Genomic DNA, 20141 nt, shown 5'->3' on the forward strand with positions numbered 1-20141 from the left:
ATGTGCATCAGGCAACTCAAGTTTTTCACCACGGCATGTGTCTGTGAATGACCGCAAAACATTGTGAGTATTGATTTGGGAGTTACAAATAATTCCTAGCAAGTAAGTGAATTCACAAATAAGGAAGTTGTGAGTAATGAGGTAATGAGGGTTGATTGTACCTACCTAGTGTTTCCAGTTCCTGAGCCATATGAGATTCCGTGGCATAATTATGTTTGCTTCTTGTTGGCAACCTTATTAGGCATTTTTAGGTTTCTGCTTTCTCATCTTTACCAGTTCAGTTATGGCTTGATTCATTTCTCATTTTCCAAAGATTTGTTGACATCTCTTATTTGCTGTTGTCTCTTCCCATTTGTTTTGTCTTGCGGTTCTATATCTTTACTGTATTTTTTGTGGAGTTTCCTGAGAGAGTGGAGACAAATGTATATGCTCAACTGGTCATGTCTTAACCAGAATTCTATTTAATACACAACACCTTTAGTGAAGTGTTATGCATATAATAGGTGTTTACTAGGTATTGGTTGAATAAATTAAAGAAATGCTTGCTATTTTTATGCTAGCATTTAGCTTTTCTATAGAGTATGTTATAATAGAATTTTATTTTATTTATTTATTTATTGAGATAGAGTTTCGCTCTTGTTGCCCAGGTTGAAGTACAATGGCGTGATCTTGGCTCACTGCAACCTCTGCCTCCTGGGTTCAAGCGATTCTCCTGCCTCAGCCTCCCAAGTAGCTGGGATTACAGGTGCCTTACACCATACCCAGCTAATTTTTTTGTATTTTTAGTAGAGATGGGGTTTTGCTATGTTGGCCAGGCTGGTCTCGAAGTCTTGACATCAGGTGATCCACCTGCCTCAGCCTCCTAAAGTGCTGGGATTACAGGCGTGAGCCACCACGCCTGGCCAGAATTTTAAATATCTCATAATTATAATCTGCTAAGTAAAAGACTAGCTCTCTTTCTCCCCCTTGTTCCTCCTGCTTAGTGAAACATTGCCTAAGGAAGATGCGAGATGGGTTAAGAATTAAAATGTGGGGCTGGAAACCATAGCTTGTTTTAAAGCTTAGTTTTCTTTCCTTTTGCATCATAATCTCTTCCCTAGTCTATTTATTTCTTTGTGGTTTTGTCAGTCTGTTACAAAAGGTTGCAAAATTGTGGTACTAGAAGGGATCCTAGAAATAATCTAATTTAAACCTTTGATTGCTAGGAAACTGAGAGTCAGGCTACCTTGGTTCAAGTCCTGGCTCCACCACCCATGTAGGACAAGTGGCTTATTGTTTTGACCTCAGTTTCCTTGCCTGTAAAGTGGGAATAAAAATACTCCTGATGTTATAGGATTGTTGTGAAGATTAAAAGAGATAATTAATGTGAAGTTGTTAGTACTATGCCTGACACACAGTAATTATTAATTATTAATTATGATGATTACTAGTGGTTAAGCTCGAGCTCCTGTTTCTCAGTTCAGTGTTTTTCCTTTAGATATAAATAAGAATTTGTAAGCCTCTTTTTTGAATCAGCTACCATTATTTTCTTTCCTTCATCTCCTTCATTGTCTAAAGACAGTTATATGATTGCATATTTCTCATTTCAAGCTAAAGATGCTCTCAGTGTTTCAGCTATTACCACATTTGTAAGGACTTCCTGAAGAGAAAATTTAAAAGTTACTCACTTCTTTTAGCTATTTCTGGTCTTTCAGATGATACTTTTTTTTTTTCTGTAAAGTTGAGTGTTTTTGTTTTTGCTTTTGTTTTTAGTTAACAATAATGCAATCCATTTCCCAGCATAAGTGGGTAAGTGCCACTCTGACTTGGGCTGGGCTTAAAAGCACAAGAAAAGCTCCCAGACAGAGTGGAAACACTCCCAAATCTTAGTGTGGATAAATTAAAGTCCAGATTGTTCTTCCTGTCCTGACTCGTGCTGTGGGAGTTGGAGTTGCCTTCAATGCAAATCCTTTAAGCCAGCAGAACATCTGTGGAACATCCCCTGGTATGTGAAGGTGAGTGCCAAAGCATTTAGAGAGTGATCATTTGAATTATCTTTTTCTACTCTGTATAAGTCTTTTTCTGTTTTCTTCAGTGAAATTATGGGTCGGACCCATCACATGAACTCCTTGAACTGGTTGTTGATAGTTAAGGGAATCTAATCTTTTGGCAGGCATATCTATTTTAAAATGCTGAGATCAGAATGGAGAATCATGAATGTTGGAGGTGAAGGATTGGGGAATATCTGAAATAATGGATTTATCTTTCAGGAAACTCTAGGCTAGAGAAAATTAGACCTAGAGGATTCAGAGGAAAACCCTTGCGTGTACTGGTATTTCATGGCAGGAGAGCTGAGAGAGAGTAAATCACTAATAGCTACCACATGATTTTAGTGGAAAGAGTTCAGGTTTGGAATAAGACAGTCGAGAGTTTGAATCTGATTTATGCTGCTTACAAACTATTATTTTTGGACCATTTACATGATATCTCTTGGCCTCCGATTCCATATCCGTAATCTAGAGATGAGTAATACAAACCCTACAGGGATTTTTAGAAGTACAGGATGTAATTTGTGTAGTGTAATTAGCACTTTACAGGCTCTCACTGTTCCATCATGATAGTGCTTTTGCCAGTCTCACTGCTGGCTGTCTCAGAATGTTCTTTAAATGAAGGCAGCCCACATAGGTTTATAGACTTTAAACCTAGAGGTAGTCATCTGACAGCTCATAATCTCATCTTGGGCAATGTATATATAATCAATATCCTCATCCAAAAAGTAAGGATGTCATTATTTTATTAGGCTGAAATTGCCAATATTTAACTGTTTTTGACTTAATAAAAATAGCAATTTCATTTGGTTTAACCTAAAACATAGAGAAATAAAATTTAAAATATGCAGGCCAGGTGCAGTGGCTCACACCTGTAATCCCAACACTTTGGGAGGCCAAGGCAGGTGGATCACCTGAGGTCAGAAATTTGAGACCAGCCTGGACAACATGGCAAAACTCTGTCTCTACTAAAAATACAAAAATTACCTGGGCGTGTTGGCAGGTGCCTGTAGTCCCAGGTACTCAGGAGGCTGAGGCAGGAGAATTGCTTGAACCCGGGAGGCAGAGGTTTCAGTGAGCCGAGATTGCACCACTGCACTCCAGTCTGGGTGACAGAGTGAGACTCTGTCTCCAGAAAAAAAGAAAGAAAGAAAGAAAGAAAATATAAAATATGCAACTATAAATAGAAAATATAAAAATATGTCTCATTTACCTGAAGGGTGACAAGAATATAAGGAGATAATATACATGAAAGTGCTTGTAAATCTAAGGCCATTATTATTGTGACTATTATATTATCATTACTGCAAGCTCCAAATAAATATTTAAAAGAGACTGAGAACAGGGTACCCTTCTACTTGATCAGTGAAAGCAAAACTATAAACCAAGTCCTGTGGGTCTCGAGGAATTCTGAGGCACTGAGGGAGGCTGGGCAGCGCATCGCTTGGGTATCTCCCTCTCAGTGTTATGAGTCTACAGGTGCTTGAACTTATGGCCATAGTGCTGGCCCTAGAAGTTACTCCCTCTTCTTTTCCATTTTTTATTTTTTTATTTGAGACAGAGTCTCCCTCTGCTGCCCAGGCTGGAGTGCAGTGGTATGATCATAGCTAATTGCAGCTTCAAACTCCTGGGCTCAAGTGATTGTCCCACCTCAACCTCCCGAGTAGCTTGGACTACAGGTGCACCATGATGCTCAGATAATCTAAAAAAAAAATGTTTTTAGAGACAGAGTCTTGCTATGTTGCCCAGACTAGTCTTGAACTCCTGGGTTGCCATTCTTTAAAAACCCAGTTCTATACTGCAGGAGATAGTGTTTGGCACAAAATGCGAATCAACAAATAATAGTTGAGTGAACATATGGATGAATGAACCAAAGGAAGGCAAGCCCTAGGAAAATCGCGTAGTGGTACATTCTTGTACAAGTGAAATGAGATGAAGCTCAGCATCCAGGACACAGCCTTGAATGGGAACTGAATGGCCAAAGAGCACCCTGTGAGGTATCCATTTGATGAGGGATTGCAAGGGAGTAAAACAGCCACACTCTATTTCCTTTGCTTTGGTCCTGTGAGGCAGGATGTGGGGAGGCAGGGATAATTTAACATGCTGAAATGTGTAGCATTTCCCAACAGAGGCAGTAGCTCCCGTCTTTGCTTTCTTCTCGTGGTGTTCCCAGCCACTGCTGGTAACCAGTAATAAGTGGTTGGATTTGTTTGCAGTCATTTGTCTCCAAACAGTAGCTGCTACTAGGTTTATATCTTTTTTGTTGTTGTTTTGTATTGTTTGTTTGTTTTCAGATAGAGTCTTGGTCTGTAACCCAGGCTGGAGTGCAGTGGCACAACCTTGGCTCACTGCAACCTCTGCCTCCTGAGTTCAAGCAGTTCTCCTGCTGTAGCCTCCTGAGTAGCTGGGATTACAAGTGTGGGTTACCTTGCTCAGCTAATTTTTGTATTTTTCATTCAGATGGGGTTTTGCCATACTGGCCAGGCTGATCTCAAACTCCTGACGTCAAGTGATCTGCCTGCCTTGGCCTCCCAAAGTGCTGGGATTACAGGCGTGAACCACCATGCCTGGCCAACATCTTTAAACATAGGACACCACTAGTTACTTAAGTGGCATCACTGTATATTCTAAGAGTCCTTTAGTTCAGTATGGCATATTTGTAGTGTTGTTGGAAGATTTTAAAGCTCTGCTAAATGCTGTACTCAAACGAGATCCCACCAATGTGAGATTGTTTCTAGGAAATGACCTCTTTTTGAAGACCAGTTATTCAAAACTGCTGCATTTCAAAGTTAAGGCTGATGACCCAGGGATGCAGGAAATGGTTGATGGTTCTCCTCAAGAGCATAGCAGAATCTTTGGGAATTTCTTATGGCCCAGATTTGGGGAGGCTGATTCACCTCATTTAAGTCTTCAAGAGACTGATACATTGAAACCAATAAGAAATCGTCTTTCTAATGCCTGGAAGGCTCCTATTCTTTGTTCAGAGCCTCCTTCCGTTAAATTAGTAATCAGAGAGGGCATCAGAGAATCAGAGCAATCAGAAAGAGGGATTCGGGGTTTTGAAGTATCTTTCATCAGGTTTGTGGTGAGGTCTTGTGGCTGCCCTGTCAGAGTCTTTTGCTCCAGTGACAGGAAATTTCATAATTTCCTTTCATAGATAGTACTGGATAAAAACTGCCAGTTTCTGTCTTTTTTAACCATCAATGTTTTACATTCTAAGCTGACCTTTCCTTTCTGTCCTCAAAGTCTTCTGTTTAGGATACAATTAGTTGAGTAGATTCCTGCAACTAAATGACAGTGAAGGTTTTCCAAATCCAACTCTTTGAGATTACACACAGATTTCTTTGACTGGAGTCCTGAATGAACTCAAGCTTATCAACTGCACATCTACCCACCACAGATAACTAGAATCACCTTGAACTCTCAACTGGACTTATTTCTAAGCCCCTGGGAAGCATCTCACCTTTTTGCATTTTTTTTTTTGAGACAGGGTCTCACTTTGTTGTCCAGGCTGGAGTACAGTGATGAGATCACAGTTCACTGCTGCCTCGACCTCCCGGGCTCAAGCCATCCTCCCATCTTAGCCTCCCAAATAACTGAGACTACAGGCACATGCCACCATGCCCAGCTAATTTTATTGTGTGTTTTGTAGAGATGGGGTTTCACCATGTTGCTCAGGCTGGTCTTGAACTCCTGACCTCAACTGATCTGCCCACCTCAGCCTCCTAAAGTCCTGGGATTACAGGTTGTGAGCCACTGCACCCAGCATTTGTTCACTTTTTTTTTTTTTTTTTTTGAGACGGAGTCTCGCTCTGTCGCCCGGGCTGGACTGCAGTGGCCAGATCTCAGCTCACTGCAAGCTCCGCCTCCCGGGTTTACGCCATTCTCCTGCCTCAGCCTCCCAAGTAGCTGGGACTACAGGTGCCCACCACCATGCCCCGCTAGTTTTTTGTATTTTTTAGTAGAGATGGGGTTTCACCATGTTAGCCAGGATGGTCTCGATTTCCTGACCTTGTGATCCGCCCGTCTCGGCCTCCCAAAGTGCTGGGATTACAGGCTTGAGCCACTGCGCCTGGCCTTTGTTCACTTTTTTTTTACCAGCAAGCAGTCCTTTTTGTGGTGGTTCTCTAGTGTGAGAGGAGAAAGTGGGAAAGGCTGTGGAGGACAAGCAAGCATTAGAATGAGAGATTTCATCCTAATGGCAAGGCTTGTTGACTTCCCACAGTCATTAGCTCATTTCTGTTTTTGGATGCTCTTTGTGCTTATTGCACTATTGTAACTACAGCACTTATTATATGATATGTGAGACTACTGTCTAGGCTTCTGTTTCTGCAAGTGGACCAGTGGTTCTCAACCCATTTCTGTTCAAACCTACTGCAGAAATATGACATGAAAGTCCTCGGTAACAGCAGCTCACTCTGAAATTGGTAGTTTCCAAAAATATCACTGCCATCCTCTCCATCCTTTTCCCCCTTCCCGTTGTTAAAAATCACTGAACTTGAATATGAGCTTTTTGAGGTCAGAGATGTGCTCTTCCTTGATTCCAGGCATCTAACACATGGCTGGGACAGTGCTGAAAGCATAGAAGAATGCCTGAGGTCACCAGTTTGTTTGTGAGAGGGCCAGGACCAGAACTCAGGCAGTCTCAATTTCTAGAATGCTACACTCTTCAACTACTGTAACTTTTCCAGTTTTGTCTCTGGGATGATTTAGTACTGTTGATTTTTTTCTAAGGTTTTTTTTTTTTTAATTTCACAAATAATAGCTGAGTATTTTTATTGTAAAGGAGTCAAGCAATAATTACCATTAACTTAAAAATATTTTAATATTTTATTCAACATTTAATATTGATAGGATTTTAAATGCAAAACCACTTGCCAGAATAACAGTTTTAGTTTAGCATCCATCATTATTCATTGATTCACTTATTAAGACTGCCAGCATCTTGGCTTTCATAGTCTTCCTTTTTAATGTGCCTTTAGGACTTATAAATAATGTGAGCTAGAACTAAAGGTTTGTCTTCTGCCTAACAGATGGAGAAAATTAAGACAACATCCTGAATAATTAGACACAAAAAAGAATGTTCTTAGGGTCATAGTTATTTTTAAAGACACATTTTTTTCTTCATTGAAAAATTAAAATGTTTCCCTTTGAGTTATATACCCATTTAAATCAAAATGGCTATCTCTTGAGAGGAAAACTACTGCTACTGAGTGATACCAGCACTTGCTGCTGTGTGACCAGTCTTTTATTATTTCATCATGGTGTTTTTATTATTGTGGCTCCAAGTTCTCACTCTGCTTTATTATCTTAGGCATTTCCAATTCGCTAAGGATTTCAGTCGGTTCGTATGTAAGAAAACGTTATCTCTGTAATTTTCTCCAGAAATCCTGCATGCACATTTTTCTAAAGTAACTTATTTTGTAAAGAACCCTTTTCTTTTTTTTTTCTATAATCATTTGGCAGATGAAAATATAACATCATTTATTTCTTCCTGAAATGAATGACTGGTTTTACATTTGCTTTATTCTTAGACCATCCCACCATCTCATCTTAGATGAGATGAAGAGCTAGCATTCTTTTTGTTCCAATAAACAAGTAAATGCCACAAACAGTATTGTCTACCAGGTACCAGGCACTGCCTTAGATACCAAGGCTTCAAAGAGGAAGAAGAGAGGTTCCACTCTTAAGAAGGTCCCTGTAGGTAGGAAAGTCGTCAGGTAAATTGCTGACCACCATTCTTGTGGCAGATGCTGTAGGACACATGATATAGTGGAGCGTGGGGCACAAAGGAGGGACTGACTGGCAACTCCGTGTGGGAATTCAGAGAGGGCGTCTTAGGGAAGGAGAGCTTTGAAATGAGTCTGGAAAGATGATTACTTTGTGAGAAATAAGGGGAAAGGAGCACCGTGGGCATGCACAGAGCATGGAGATGTGAGATAGCATGGTGCTTGAGGAAACTGTGAGTTGTTCCATTTGGCTGGAGGGCCTAGGCACTGAGGCAGGGGCCAGAGGATGGCCTCAGAGCTGCACAGACTCATTTTTTTCTGGAGCATATTCTTGGTAGTTGGCATACTTTTCATAAGATATAGCCGAGGCCGGGCGCGGTGGCTCAAGCCTGTAATCCCAGCACTTTGGGAGGCCGAGACGGGTGGATCACGAGGTCAGGAGATCAAGATCATCCTGGCTAACACGGTGAAACCCCGTCTCTACTAAAAAAATACAAAAAATTAGCCGGGCGTGGCGGCAGGCGCCTGTAGTCCCAGCTACTCGGGAGGCTGAGGCAGGAGAATGGCATAAACCTGGGAGGCGGAGTTTGCAGTGAGCTGAGAGCCAGCCACTGCACTCCAGCCTGGGCGACAGAGTGAGACTCCGTCTCACAAAAAAAAAAAAAAAAAAAAAAAAAAGACATAGCCGAGTGGACTATGGATGAAGGAAAACATGTTGTAATTGCAAATCTTTAAAATGTTGACTGGGGTTGATGGAGTAATTATGAAGGATCTAGGTGATGATAGTCAACAAAATAAAATAAAATAGGCTCCTTCCTCCCTCCAAAATCCCCCGAATCTATTTGCCACTGGCAATAGACCTTTTGAAAAGAGAGATGAAGCAAACCAACTCTTGACTGATGTCATTTTCTGTTCTCTCCCCAGCCTTCGTGGTTAACCTGGGGATGATGTGGACCTGGGCACTGTGGATTTTCCCTTTACTCTGCAAATTCAACCTGGCAGGTAGGTTGGCCTGGGCCCTTTTACGGGTCATGTGATTATTATTGCCTTCTTTGGACAAGCGTTGTTAACTTTAAAACGACACTGGACTATGGACATCCACAGATAGAAAAGGGGACTTGTGAACACCCTGAATTTGCATGTGTGTCTGTGTGTGCACACATGCATGGAGTTTCACATATACTCATGCATTTGCAAATGTGGCAAGATGGCTTACCATATTTTCAAAGGGAGATATGACCCCAAAAGTGCTGACATCTACTGTTTTAGAATAGAGTAGTCTCCCCTTATCTGTGGGGGAATATGTTCCAAGATCCTCAGTGGATGCCTGAAACTGTGGATAGTACCAAACCCTATATATACTATATTTTTCCTTCACATACATACCTCTGATGAAGTTTAGGCACGTTTGGGCATGAAGAGATTAAAACACTAACTAATAATAAAATAGAGCTGTTATAATAATTTAGTATAATAAAAGTTAGGTGAGGTCGGGCACAGTGGCTCACACCTGTAATCCCAGCACTTTGGCAGGCTGAGGCGGGCAGATTATTTGAGGTCAGGAGTTCGAGAGCAACCTGGCCAACATGGTAAAACCCCATCTCTACTAAAAATACAAAAATTAACCAAGTGTGGTGGCTCATGCTTGTAATCCCAGCTACTTGGGAGGCTGAGGTGGGAAGATCACTTGAACCTGGGAGGCGGAGGTTGCAGTGAGCCGAGATCATGCCACTGCACTCCAGCCTGGGCCAGAGCAAGACCCTGTCTCAAAAAAAAAAAAAAAGTTATGTGAATGTGGTCTCCCTCTCTCTAAATATCTCATTGTACTGTACTCACCCATTTTCAGATGGTGTTGATCACTAGTAACTGAAACCACAGAAAGTAAACCCACAGAAAGAGGGAACTACTATGATAGGAAGTGCTTAGCTCCATAGTTTTTGTGTTGTTGCTATGGCTTCATATAATACACATATATAAATACAAAAATAATCAGTTTTCATACTATTTGCCATAAATTCCAAGGATATAAAGGGAAATAATGAAACAACATATTTCTAGTGTTCCAACTCAAGACTACAGGCCTAATATCCATACAATGGCTTGTAGATCTAAGATCCATTAGTTTGATTATATCTTACGTTTAAAAAAACATTCAGAGCAGAGACACTGGTCTGGTAGTGGGAAGGTAGGGAAGGCGTCATGTAGCGTATTCATGTGCTTAGGCTGACATAACAAAATACCTCAGACTGGGTGGCTTAAGCAACAGAAATTTATTTTCTCACGGTTCTGGAGGCTGGAAGTCCAGTGTCAAGGTGGCAGCTGGGCTGGTTTGCAGGTGGCCATCCTTTTGCTGCCTCTTTACATGGTCATCCCTCTGTGCCCACAAAACTCTTGTGTCTCTCCTCCTCCTAGGGATGCCAGTCAGATTGGATTAGGGCCCATTGTAATCATCCCATTTTAACTTAGTTACATCTTTAAGTGCTCTATCTCCAAATACAGTCACATTTTGAGGGACTGGGGGTTAGGGCTTCATTATATGATTTTGGAGAGACATAATTTAGCCCATAACATGTACTAATTGGAGTCACCAAGAGGGCAGTCATGACCCAGAGATAATGAGAATGCCTTCAGACTTCTGTCCTGGCATGGCCTGCCTTAGCCCCCTGGGGTTACACCTGTGGCACTCAGGAGCTTGATAGACCAGGGGTCCCCAACCCCCAGGCTGCAGACTGTGTTAAGAACTGGGCTACACAGCAGAAAATGAGCTGCTGGTGAGCCAGAGTTACTGCCTGAGCTCTGCCTCCTGTCAAATCAGCAGCTGCATGAGAGTCTCATAGGAGCACGAACCCTATTGTGAACTATGCATGTGAGGGATCTATTGATAGATTGCATGCTCCTTATGAGAAGCTAATGCCTGATGATCTGAGGTGGAACAGTTTCATCCCAAAACCATCCGTACCCCAGGTCCATGGAAAAATTATCTTCCACAAAAGTGGTCCCTGGTGCCAAAAGGTAGGGGACTGTTGTGATAGAAAATAGATGATATAGGCAGACAGGACTGTTGCTCTCCCTCTCATCAGCAATTGCTCCCAGTTATCCAATCTAAACTTCTAATTACAGATACTGTGGCTCCTATCAAGTCACCCTTTCCCTCAACTTGTCTTTTTCTGTCTTCTATCTCTGTTTTCCACTCTTCTTATGTTGCACATATACCAGCTCCTACAAAACTGGCTCCAATATCCACCATTGTTTTCATCTAGAATATCCTTCCCTTGGTCCTGCTTAGCTTTGCTTTTCTTCTAGGTCAAGATATTTTTCAAAACACTGACTTTGCAACAGCACCAAAGTGATATGAGTATAGAGGGAAGGAGGGAGATGGAGAACATCTTTATAATTTTGGAAAACGTTCTTCTTGCATACGGGAAATTCTCTGATAAGCAAGAACATTCTCCCAATTTTTCTTAGAGGAAAGTGATGAATGTTTTTTCCCTTATTTCTAGAAATAGGGGGATATTGCTATGGTTTGTATTTTGAGGGTGTAGGGAAAGATAGATGGGAGTGACCAGCATCTGAGATGGAGTCTCGCTCTGTCACGCTGGCTGGAGTGCAGTGGCACAATCTCAGCTCACTGCAATCTCTGCCTCCTGGGTTCAAGCGATTGTCCTGCTTTAGCCTCCTGAGTAGATAGGATTACAGGCGTGTGCCACCATGCCCGGCTAATTTTTGTATTTTTAGTAGAGATGGGGTTTCACCATGTTGGCCAGGCTGGTCTCCAACTCCTAACCTTATGATCTGCCCATCTTGGCCTCCCAATGTTGGGATTACAGGCATGAGCCACTATGCCCAGCCTGAATGATTTCTTTCTATTCCAGAATCCAATTTAGGGTACCATATTGCATTGAATTGTCATGTCTCCTTGGTCTCTGCTGGTCTATGACAAATTCATAGTCTTTCCGTACTATTCATGACCGTGGCAGTCTTAAGGAATACTGACAAGTATTTCTGGGTTTAGGGGGAAAAATACAACAGAGGTGAAGTGTTCTTCATTGTGCATCACAGTTTTACCCATGTTTGTGACAATCTTCTGATGGAGAATTGAGTAAGACTTAAAATAGGCATACTGATTGCCAACAAGGAGGAAGGCAGGACAACAGATGTGTAGGCTCTGCCAGCCAAGGCAGTTCTAGTACATAGAGCCAAGGTTGTTCAGCTATGTGGGATCACTCTAGATAACTGAAACTGGAAATGGTAAAGAAAAGCAGGAAAGTAGAAGTGAAGTCTAACATTGTTGATTTGGTTCAGTTTTTATTCCAGTTCCCCTCAACCCCCTAATCTGTGACAAAATGAATCTAAAATCCTCATGTGCAGAATTAAAATGTCACGAGGACACAAAACTAGGGAAAACTACTGTTAAGTTCCTCCTGTAAGTCTGAGAATACTGGAGAGAGCAGGCTATTTAGATATTAGTCAGGGAGAGTTGTTTATGCTGTAATAATAAACAAGCCTAAAATATTAGTATTTAAAACAGCAAACTACATGTCCGTCGCAGGTAAGTAGGGACCCAGGCTGGTGGGGCTCTGCTGTCCTCACACACACCATGTCAGCATGCGTTTTCAAGGTGTGCAGTGACAGGAGGAGAAGAGAGAAGAGAGTCATGCACCAGCCCTTGGACGCTTCCTCTCACATGACAAAGGCCAAGGCAAATCCCATGGCCACCCTATGGAGGAGCACTGGAAATATTGGTGAGCATTCATTTTATCTACCACAGATCTATTTCGTAACACCAATGTCAAGAGAGCCTTTGTAAGACTATTGCTGTCTCTCACCATATGCCACCCAGTAAGGGAAAAACAAGTGTAGTCTCATAAAAACAGCCTGGGTTGAGTGGAAAATCATTTTGGGAGCCACCTTCTCTTCTCCTGGTGGCTCCAAAAATCATTGACACTTGGTGACACTTTTAATGGTTCTGAAAAACAGATATTTGACTCTCTTTTTGGCTGATGGCTTCTAATATATGTTACCAAAGCTTTTGAAGAAGCTTGGGAGAGGTATTTAAGGAAGAACAGGAAAGAGCAGGATTCACTTAGGTTTGACTGGGGTGTATTTAGATCTATGAGGATCTATTCCTACACTGATATCTTGGTGGCTGGCTTTGGATTCAACCAACACAAGGGAGAGCAAGAATGAAAAGGAAATAAAATAAAATATGACCGCAGGAGGCCGTAATGAGAATAGTATAAGACTAAGACTATTCTGGGGAAACAGGGAAAGGCTTCTTGTTTCCTTGTTCTCTGGCCAAGAATCAACTTTGAAATCCTCCTGAGAGTTAGTGTGACGAGTATGAGTGAAATGGGGGTGGGGCAGGCTACCTCTGTGTGAATATGTGTAAGAAACTTGGCCAGGGACTAAGGATAGACCCACATGTATACACACAGACACACACACACCACACATACCGCACATATACATCGCACACACCACACTACACACACCACACATACCACACATATACATCACACACACCACACACACACCACATACCACACATATACATCACACACACCATGCACACACCACAAACATACTACACACAGCACACTACACACACACCATAAACACATTACACACACTACACATGCCACACATATGTCACACATACCACACAAACATGTCACACTACACACACATCGTAAACATACCACACACACCACACATATGTCACATATATCACACAAAATATCACACTCACCACACACACATCATTTACATACCATATACACCACACACACACCAACACACACACTCCAGCAGACACACACTATACACACATTATAAACACATCACACACACTACACACATACCGCACATACACCACACATACCCTGCACACACTACACACACACACCACATACACATCCACACTACACACATACCACACACACTACACACTCATACCATTCACACATATACTATGCACACATACTACACATACCACACACACACATCACACACATTATACACATCACTTACACACCACACACTACACTCCCCCCTCATACACACACATGCACTGTGCACGCACTGCCCTTATCTCTGAGCCATAGAGACAGGGAGTGAGTGGGACAGTGTGTGAGTTATTCCTCCTGGGTGTTGCGAGCTAACCCTTGGTTCACCTCTTGTAGGACTTTGCACTTCCTCCTGACAGTTGGGAGGCATGGGGTCTGTTAACATTCTGCTTGTTGACCCCAAAAATCCCCAGGGAGTGTTCCAAGCTGCATGGGCTGTTTGAGAAATGTGTTAATGGTGTAGCTTTCAATCTCTATGTAACATGCAGTATTATTTGATTCAGGTCCAGTTAACTTTGGTCCTTTTAAGCATTTGGATCTGGAGATCACTGGCTTTGTCATGGTTTTCAGCGTGCAAGTAGTAAAGATAGAAAGCCTTTGAACTGCTTGTTGGATGGGTGCTGTGGGTGCCAGGCTCATGTGCAGGACTAGGAGGAAGGCAGCTTCTCTGGAGAGAGCTAGAAATGTTGACACAACAGGAACTTGTCATTCTCAGTGGCTCCTTTACCCATGTAGACAATGCTTAGTTCCTAGTCCAAATACATGAATGTATATACAAACACACACATTTACAGCCCTTTTAAAATCCCAAACCTAAACAAAACAATGAATGCCACCCATTCTGGAACCCCTTTACACCACCTTCGTGTTATAGGGTAATACCTCTGACAGAGTTGAAATATATGTAATATTATTCAGATATGCAGAGAAATGGAGCATCCCTATTTTCTATGATCAAACAAATCAATTTCTAAAGTCCCCTTACCACTGGAAAGTCAGGCAAGGGTGAGAAAGAGGAGGGTGTGGGTAGCACTTAAATTTGTTAACATTGTGTCATTTCTTCTGGTTTAAGATGTCTTTGGCTAACTCAGTCTCTTTGGGGTTCCTGCCTTGGTCTCTGCTCCTCCTTAAGATGGTGTCTGAATATATGAGCAAGGCTTATGTGACTGCAGTCTTGGATGTGTGGGAAGAAGTCCTTGTGTTGCCCTCTGTCTTTCCTGAACTGTCTGGTGTGGTCTGATCCCCCTCTGCCATCTGCCATGGGACAGCTGGCTTTGGCTGTGCTTTGAGCCATAGCTTATGCTCCAGTTGTTTGCCCATGGTCCTGAAGTTCCTCTGTGGATGGAAGCTGCTTCATCCTCATCCCAGGCCTGGTCCAGTCTCACAGCTGTATCCTCGCCCCCCACTCTGAGGGCACAGGGAAATTTCTGGATCCCTGTGTGCTACATTCACCTGCATGGAGCTCACGTGAAGAGTTGCACCAGGCCACCCTCTGCCAGCACATTGTTAGGACTTCCATGCCACCGTAGAGTTGGTGCTTAGTGGAACATGAGGCTTCCCCTAGACTAGTGGTTCCTAGCCTTTTTGGCACCAGGGACCAGTTTCATGGAAGACAATTTTTCCATGGACAGGGGGTGGGGTTGGCAGTCAGGGAATGGTTTTGGGATGAAACTGTTCTACCTCATATCATCAGGCATTAGTTAGATTCTCATACGGAGCGAGCAACCTAGATCCCTCGCATGCGCAGTTCACAGTAGGGTTCAGCTCCTATAAGAATCTAATGCTGCTGCTGTTCTGAGGTAGGGGTGGGGGTGGGGGTGGGGAGCTCAGCTGGTAATGCTCACTCAACTGCTGTTCACCTCCTGCTGTGTGGCCCAGTTCCTAACAGGCCAAGGACCCATACTTTGCCCAGCGATTGAGGAATCCTACTAGACTACAGCCTGGCAATCTTCCCCAGGCTTGCTGTACACGGTGAAATAGGCTACCAGCCAGATGACCTTGGTACATGGAACCCATCCGCTTGTTTGTACCGCTCTATCAAGAACACTGACATCAGAATTCTTTCCTTTACCTTCCTTTCATTCCCTCCCCATCCCTGCCCCCATATTTACTTGTTAGAAGTGATCAGCTTTTTCCTACTTCTTATCTGGTAGAGACTTCCTTCCTAGGAAGCACTAGAGCTTCCTTTGATATGTAATTTAAGAAGTTACCCTCCTCTCTCAAAAATGCCTGCTTCTTAAGACTATGATCTTGCCAAAGGTTCAACAAAGAATTGAGTGTAAGCCTCAGAGCTGAACATGGCCCTTAGTCTAAAATTGCTCTTAGTTCTTAGTTGTGCGTGTGTGTGTGTGTGTGTGTGTGTGTGTGTGTGTGTTTATGATCAACCCCTTGGTCATCTAGTGAAGTCTGTGGGCTGATTCTCAAAACAATGTTTGTAAACGCACAAATAAAATAAATAGCATTACAAAGATACCAAAATATACTGAAATGAAATCATCAAAATATTAAAGAAACAAATTTGTGATCTGGTAATATGGGGTCTTCATTATTAACACATTAAATAAGAAGACCTAATAATTGCCTTAATTTAGATCTAATATTAATAATTACCTTAATTCAGAAATAGTGATAATTTTTTCAAATTGTATTAGTCTGTTTTCACACTGCTGATAAAGACATACCGGAAACTAGGAAGAAAAAGAGGTTTAATTAGACTTACAGTTCCACATGGCTGGGGAAGCCTCAGAATCATGGCAGGAGGCAAAAGGCACTTCTTACATGGCAGCAGCAAGAGAAAATGAGAAAGAAGTAAAAGCATAAACCCCTGATAAACCCATCAGATCTCATGAGACTTATTCACTATAATGAGAATAGCACAGGAAAAACCAGCTTCCATTATTCAATTACCTTCCCCTGGGTCCTCCCACAACACATGGGAATTCTAGGAGATACAATTCGAGTTGAGATTTGGGTGGGGACACAACCAAACCATATAAATATTTTAAGGTACCTGCAGCAACCAAAATATGATATGAATATATTTGTGATTTATAATGGTGACAAAGTCACAGGCAATGATGCTATTACTGTGGTTTGCTGATTACACTTATGATGGAAGGAAATTCTAAATTTCAACAGTAGGTTAGTGAAAATTAAAAATGTAAATTTTCCCCATTTAAGTTCATGGACCCCTGAATTCTACCCATGAACCCTTAAAGGTCTAAGTCCCTGTTCTAGATGGTAGTATCTGGTTTCCCTATGAAAGTGTGGATGCTATGGAGTGGGGAGCTCTCAGGAGCAAGATTTCTAAGATATGGAGATACAGTTGAAGATATTTCATAAATTACTGTACAGTCTTCTGGAAAAGAAAATTGTTGAAGTGTGGCATGGTCGTATTCTTGCTTATGCTCTCATCATCTGTTACCCATGGGTTATCCAGAGTGATTCTACCATTTGATGCTTTACTGAGTATATCACAAATACTTTGTATGTATTTCTTGGTGTTTTAAAAATGCTTGCTTCTCCAATGTTACTTTTAAGTAAGAATGTAAAAAAGGATTTCTTAAAAAAGTAGAAATCTAGCTCTTCAAAGGGAATAATTAAAGAGATGAAGTTAGATTCTTTCCATTGAACCTAATTGAAAGAACCCATTACACCTAGCCACTAACCAAAAAAATCTAGCTTTTGATCAGCATATTTTCCATTAAAAATGTTCAATGCTGGCAATATTTATTGTATACTGAAATTTTTGTGTTTGTGTGTGTATGTTTTTAATTTATTTAGCTCTGCCAGCTAAGCCTGAGAACATTTCCTGTGTCTACTACTATAGGAAAAATTTAACCTGCACTTGGAGTCCAGGAAAGGAAACCAGTTATACCCAGTACACAGCTAAGAGAACTTAGTAAGTACAGGAGCTTGTGTTTTATCGGTTGGGGCATGGGGGAGGCAGAGGCTCCTGATTCATTCATGATTCACATCCCAGATGAAGCAAAAAGTTTCCTCAGTGACAGCTTCTGGGTGATCTCTGTGTGCATCCAGTGGCTTGTGGATGGGATCTGGAGCTGCAGAGGGAGGGGAGGCATAGCCAGTGGTGACCTCCTCCTGGATTCCCCATTGGCTGAGATCAGTCACAGTGGAAAAATCTGTTTATTTACTCCACCCAACTATACCCTGCCTCTTCCCAGAATGTGTTATAAAACTGTTCATTCTTTCTGGATCCAGATATAGTAAGTAGGGTTGTAATCCCAGAACCAAGAGGCAATTGACCATGGTCTGCCACTAATTTGCTGTGTGACCTCTGTCAAACAGTGTTCCACAGGACAATGATTCCCCAATTTTTTTTTTTAACTACCTCAAGCATCCCTCTTTATTCCAATTCTGTAGAATGAAAATTTTATAATTTTTAATTATAATTCTAGCCAAAAGTTAGATGTTTTAAGTAAATATTTGCAGGTTAAAAAAATTTTTTTTCTTTTTTTGAGACAATCTCACTCTGTCACCCAGGCTAGAGTGCAGTGGCGTGATCTCAGCTCACTGCAACCTCCATCTTCCAGGTTCAAGTGATTCTCCTGCCTCAGCCTCCCAAGTAGCTGGAATTACGGGTGCACACCACCATACCTGGCTAACATTTGTATTTTTAGTAGAGACGGGGTTTCACCACGTTGGCCAGGCTGGTCTTGAACTCCTGACTTCAAGTGATCTGCCCACCTCAGCCCCCAAAAGTGCTGGGATTACAGGCATGAGCCACCGTGCCTGTCCTTTTTAACAAAACTTTTTAACATAGCTCATTACTTCCTTCTTGTGAATAATGAATAAGGGGGCCCATGTTGGGAAGCATTGTAAGATGATCTTTAGTCTGTGATTGCAAATTCTTTGTTTTTAAGCAAAATCTCATGTTGCAAGGGAAGTCCACTTTATGTTTTCAGTGGAAAAAAATGAAAAAAAAAAAACAAGCAGTATTCTCTGCAGCACTGATATAGCTATGAGCACCTATGTCAGAGAGATGCTTTAAAATAGGAGTCAGCAAACTTCTCCTGTAAAGGGCCAGATGGTAAATATAGTAATATTCAGAAGGAGATCGGTCTCTGTCAGAACTTTTCAACACTACTGCTATAGCACTCACACAGCTATAGGCAATATATAAACCAATAGGCATGGCTGCTTTCCAATAAAACTTTATCCATGGACACTGAAATATGAATTTTATGTAATTTTCACATGCCCCAAAGTATTTTTCTTCGTTTTATTTATTTTTCAACCATTAACAACATGTAAATAGTCTTAAGCCTACAGGCTGTGCGAGAGCAAGAGATGGGCTATATTTGACCTACAGGCTGTCATTTGCTCATCCCTGTTTTAGAAAATAAGAATGATAGAGGCCTAATAACCCATGATCCAAATGACTTTTCTTCCAGATTTGTCAGTTCTAGTCCCAGTGTTGAATATCAATTGCTAGTAGAATGAGAATCTGGGCACCTTTATAGGTTTACTCCTATTTTTCTGTCTTATAGAAACATTTCCCCTCTTCCTCCATCTTTCCCTTTGGGTTGTCATTGTTATCACCAGTTGGATAAGGAGAAATAGAAAACACCTGGGCGTCCCCAGGCCTATACACAGCTCCCCTTGATGGCCTCAGGCCAGCTAGGCTCTCCAGAACTCCTAGACTGCTTGCATTTTTGCAAGAGGATCTCTTCCAAGCAAAGTGGAAGGGTTTCCCTGTGGATGGCCTACTGGGAGCACTTTTCAGTGGGTCATGTTTCTGATGTCCAGAAACAATAGGAAATAATTTTTCCTGGGGAAAAAAGGAGGAGTTGGGGATGCCTTCATGGAGATAGTGATTTTTGAACTGAGGCTGAAACGAGGTCTAAAGGTGTGGAAAAGGAGAGAAAGGTCATTTCTCAAAGGTCACAGCATGAATAAATGCAGAAGCATTCAACTACAATAACAGTAGTAACAGCTCACATGTATTGACTCTGTGCTGGACATTTTAAAAGTGCCTTATGTGTATTAGCTCATTTCATCCTCATAACCCTATGCTATAGATATATTACTGTCTTCATTTTACAGATGAGAAAACTAAGGCACAGAGAGGTTAAAGAACTTGCCCAAGTCACACAGTTAATAGGGGCAAAGCCATGATTCAAACCTGGTCTGATTCTAGAATCTGTGCTTATAACCATGACACATTGCCCTGGAGGCCATTTTTGTGCTGTAAAATAACCATCAACCACTCTTGAGGTCCTTTCTAGTTTCAAAATTCCATGATTCTATGTGACTGTGTCTTCCTGTATGTATTCTATGTGTATATGTCTTCCTGCACACCAGCAAACACTGGTACCTTGCAAGGTGGGCCTTCTTTTCTGTTCTCAGCCTGCTTTATCTCCTCCACAATCCCCAGAACCATGTGGACTATAGCTAGAACCACCCATCTGATTCCCACTAATATGTGTATTTGTTTTCGTTAAGTTACAGCTTGACAGTATATATCTAATCTATCATCAATCTATCTGTTTTAAAGATTTTTCTGAAAACAATATATA

General features: G+C 41.7%; 1 protein-coding gene across 1 annotated transcript in view; it reads left to right on the forward strand.

Annotated features, from left to right (window-relative positions):
* Positions 1-20141, forward strand: part of IL31RA (interleukin 31 receptor A) — a 63007-nt gene continuing 42866 nt past the window's right edge. Inside the window, 5 exon segments of the mRNA XM_025389395.1 lie at positions 1-60; positions 1753-1788; positions 1891-1984; positions 8681-8758; positions 17386-17503. Of these exon segments, the coding sequence (XP_025245180.1) occupies positions 1-60; positions 1753-1788; positions 1891-1984; positions 8681-8758; positions 17386-17503 (386 nt within the window).

Source organism: Theropithecus gelada, chromosome 6, assembly GCF_003255815.1.
Source record: "Theropithecus gelada isolate Dixy chromosome 6, Tgel_1.0, whole genome shotgun sequence".
Lineage (NCBI taxonomy): Eukaryota > Metazoa > Chordata > Mammalia > Primates > Cercopithecidae > Theropithecus > Theropithecus gelada.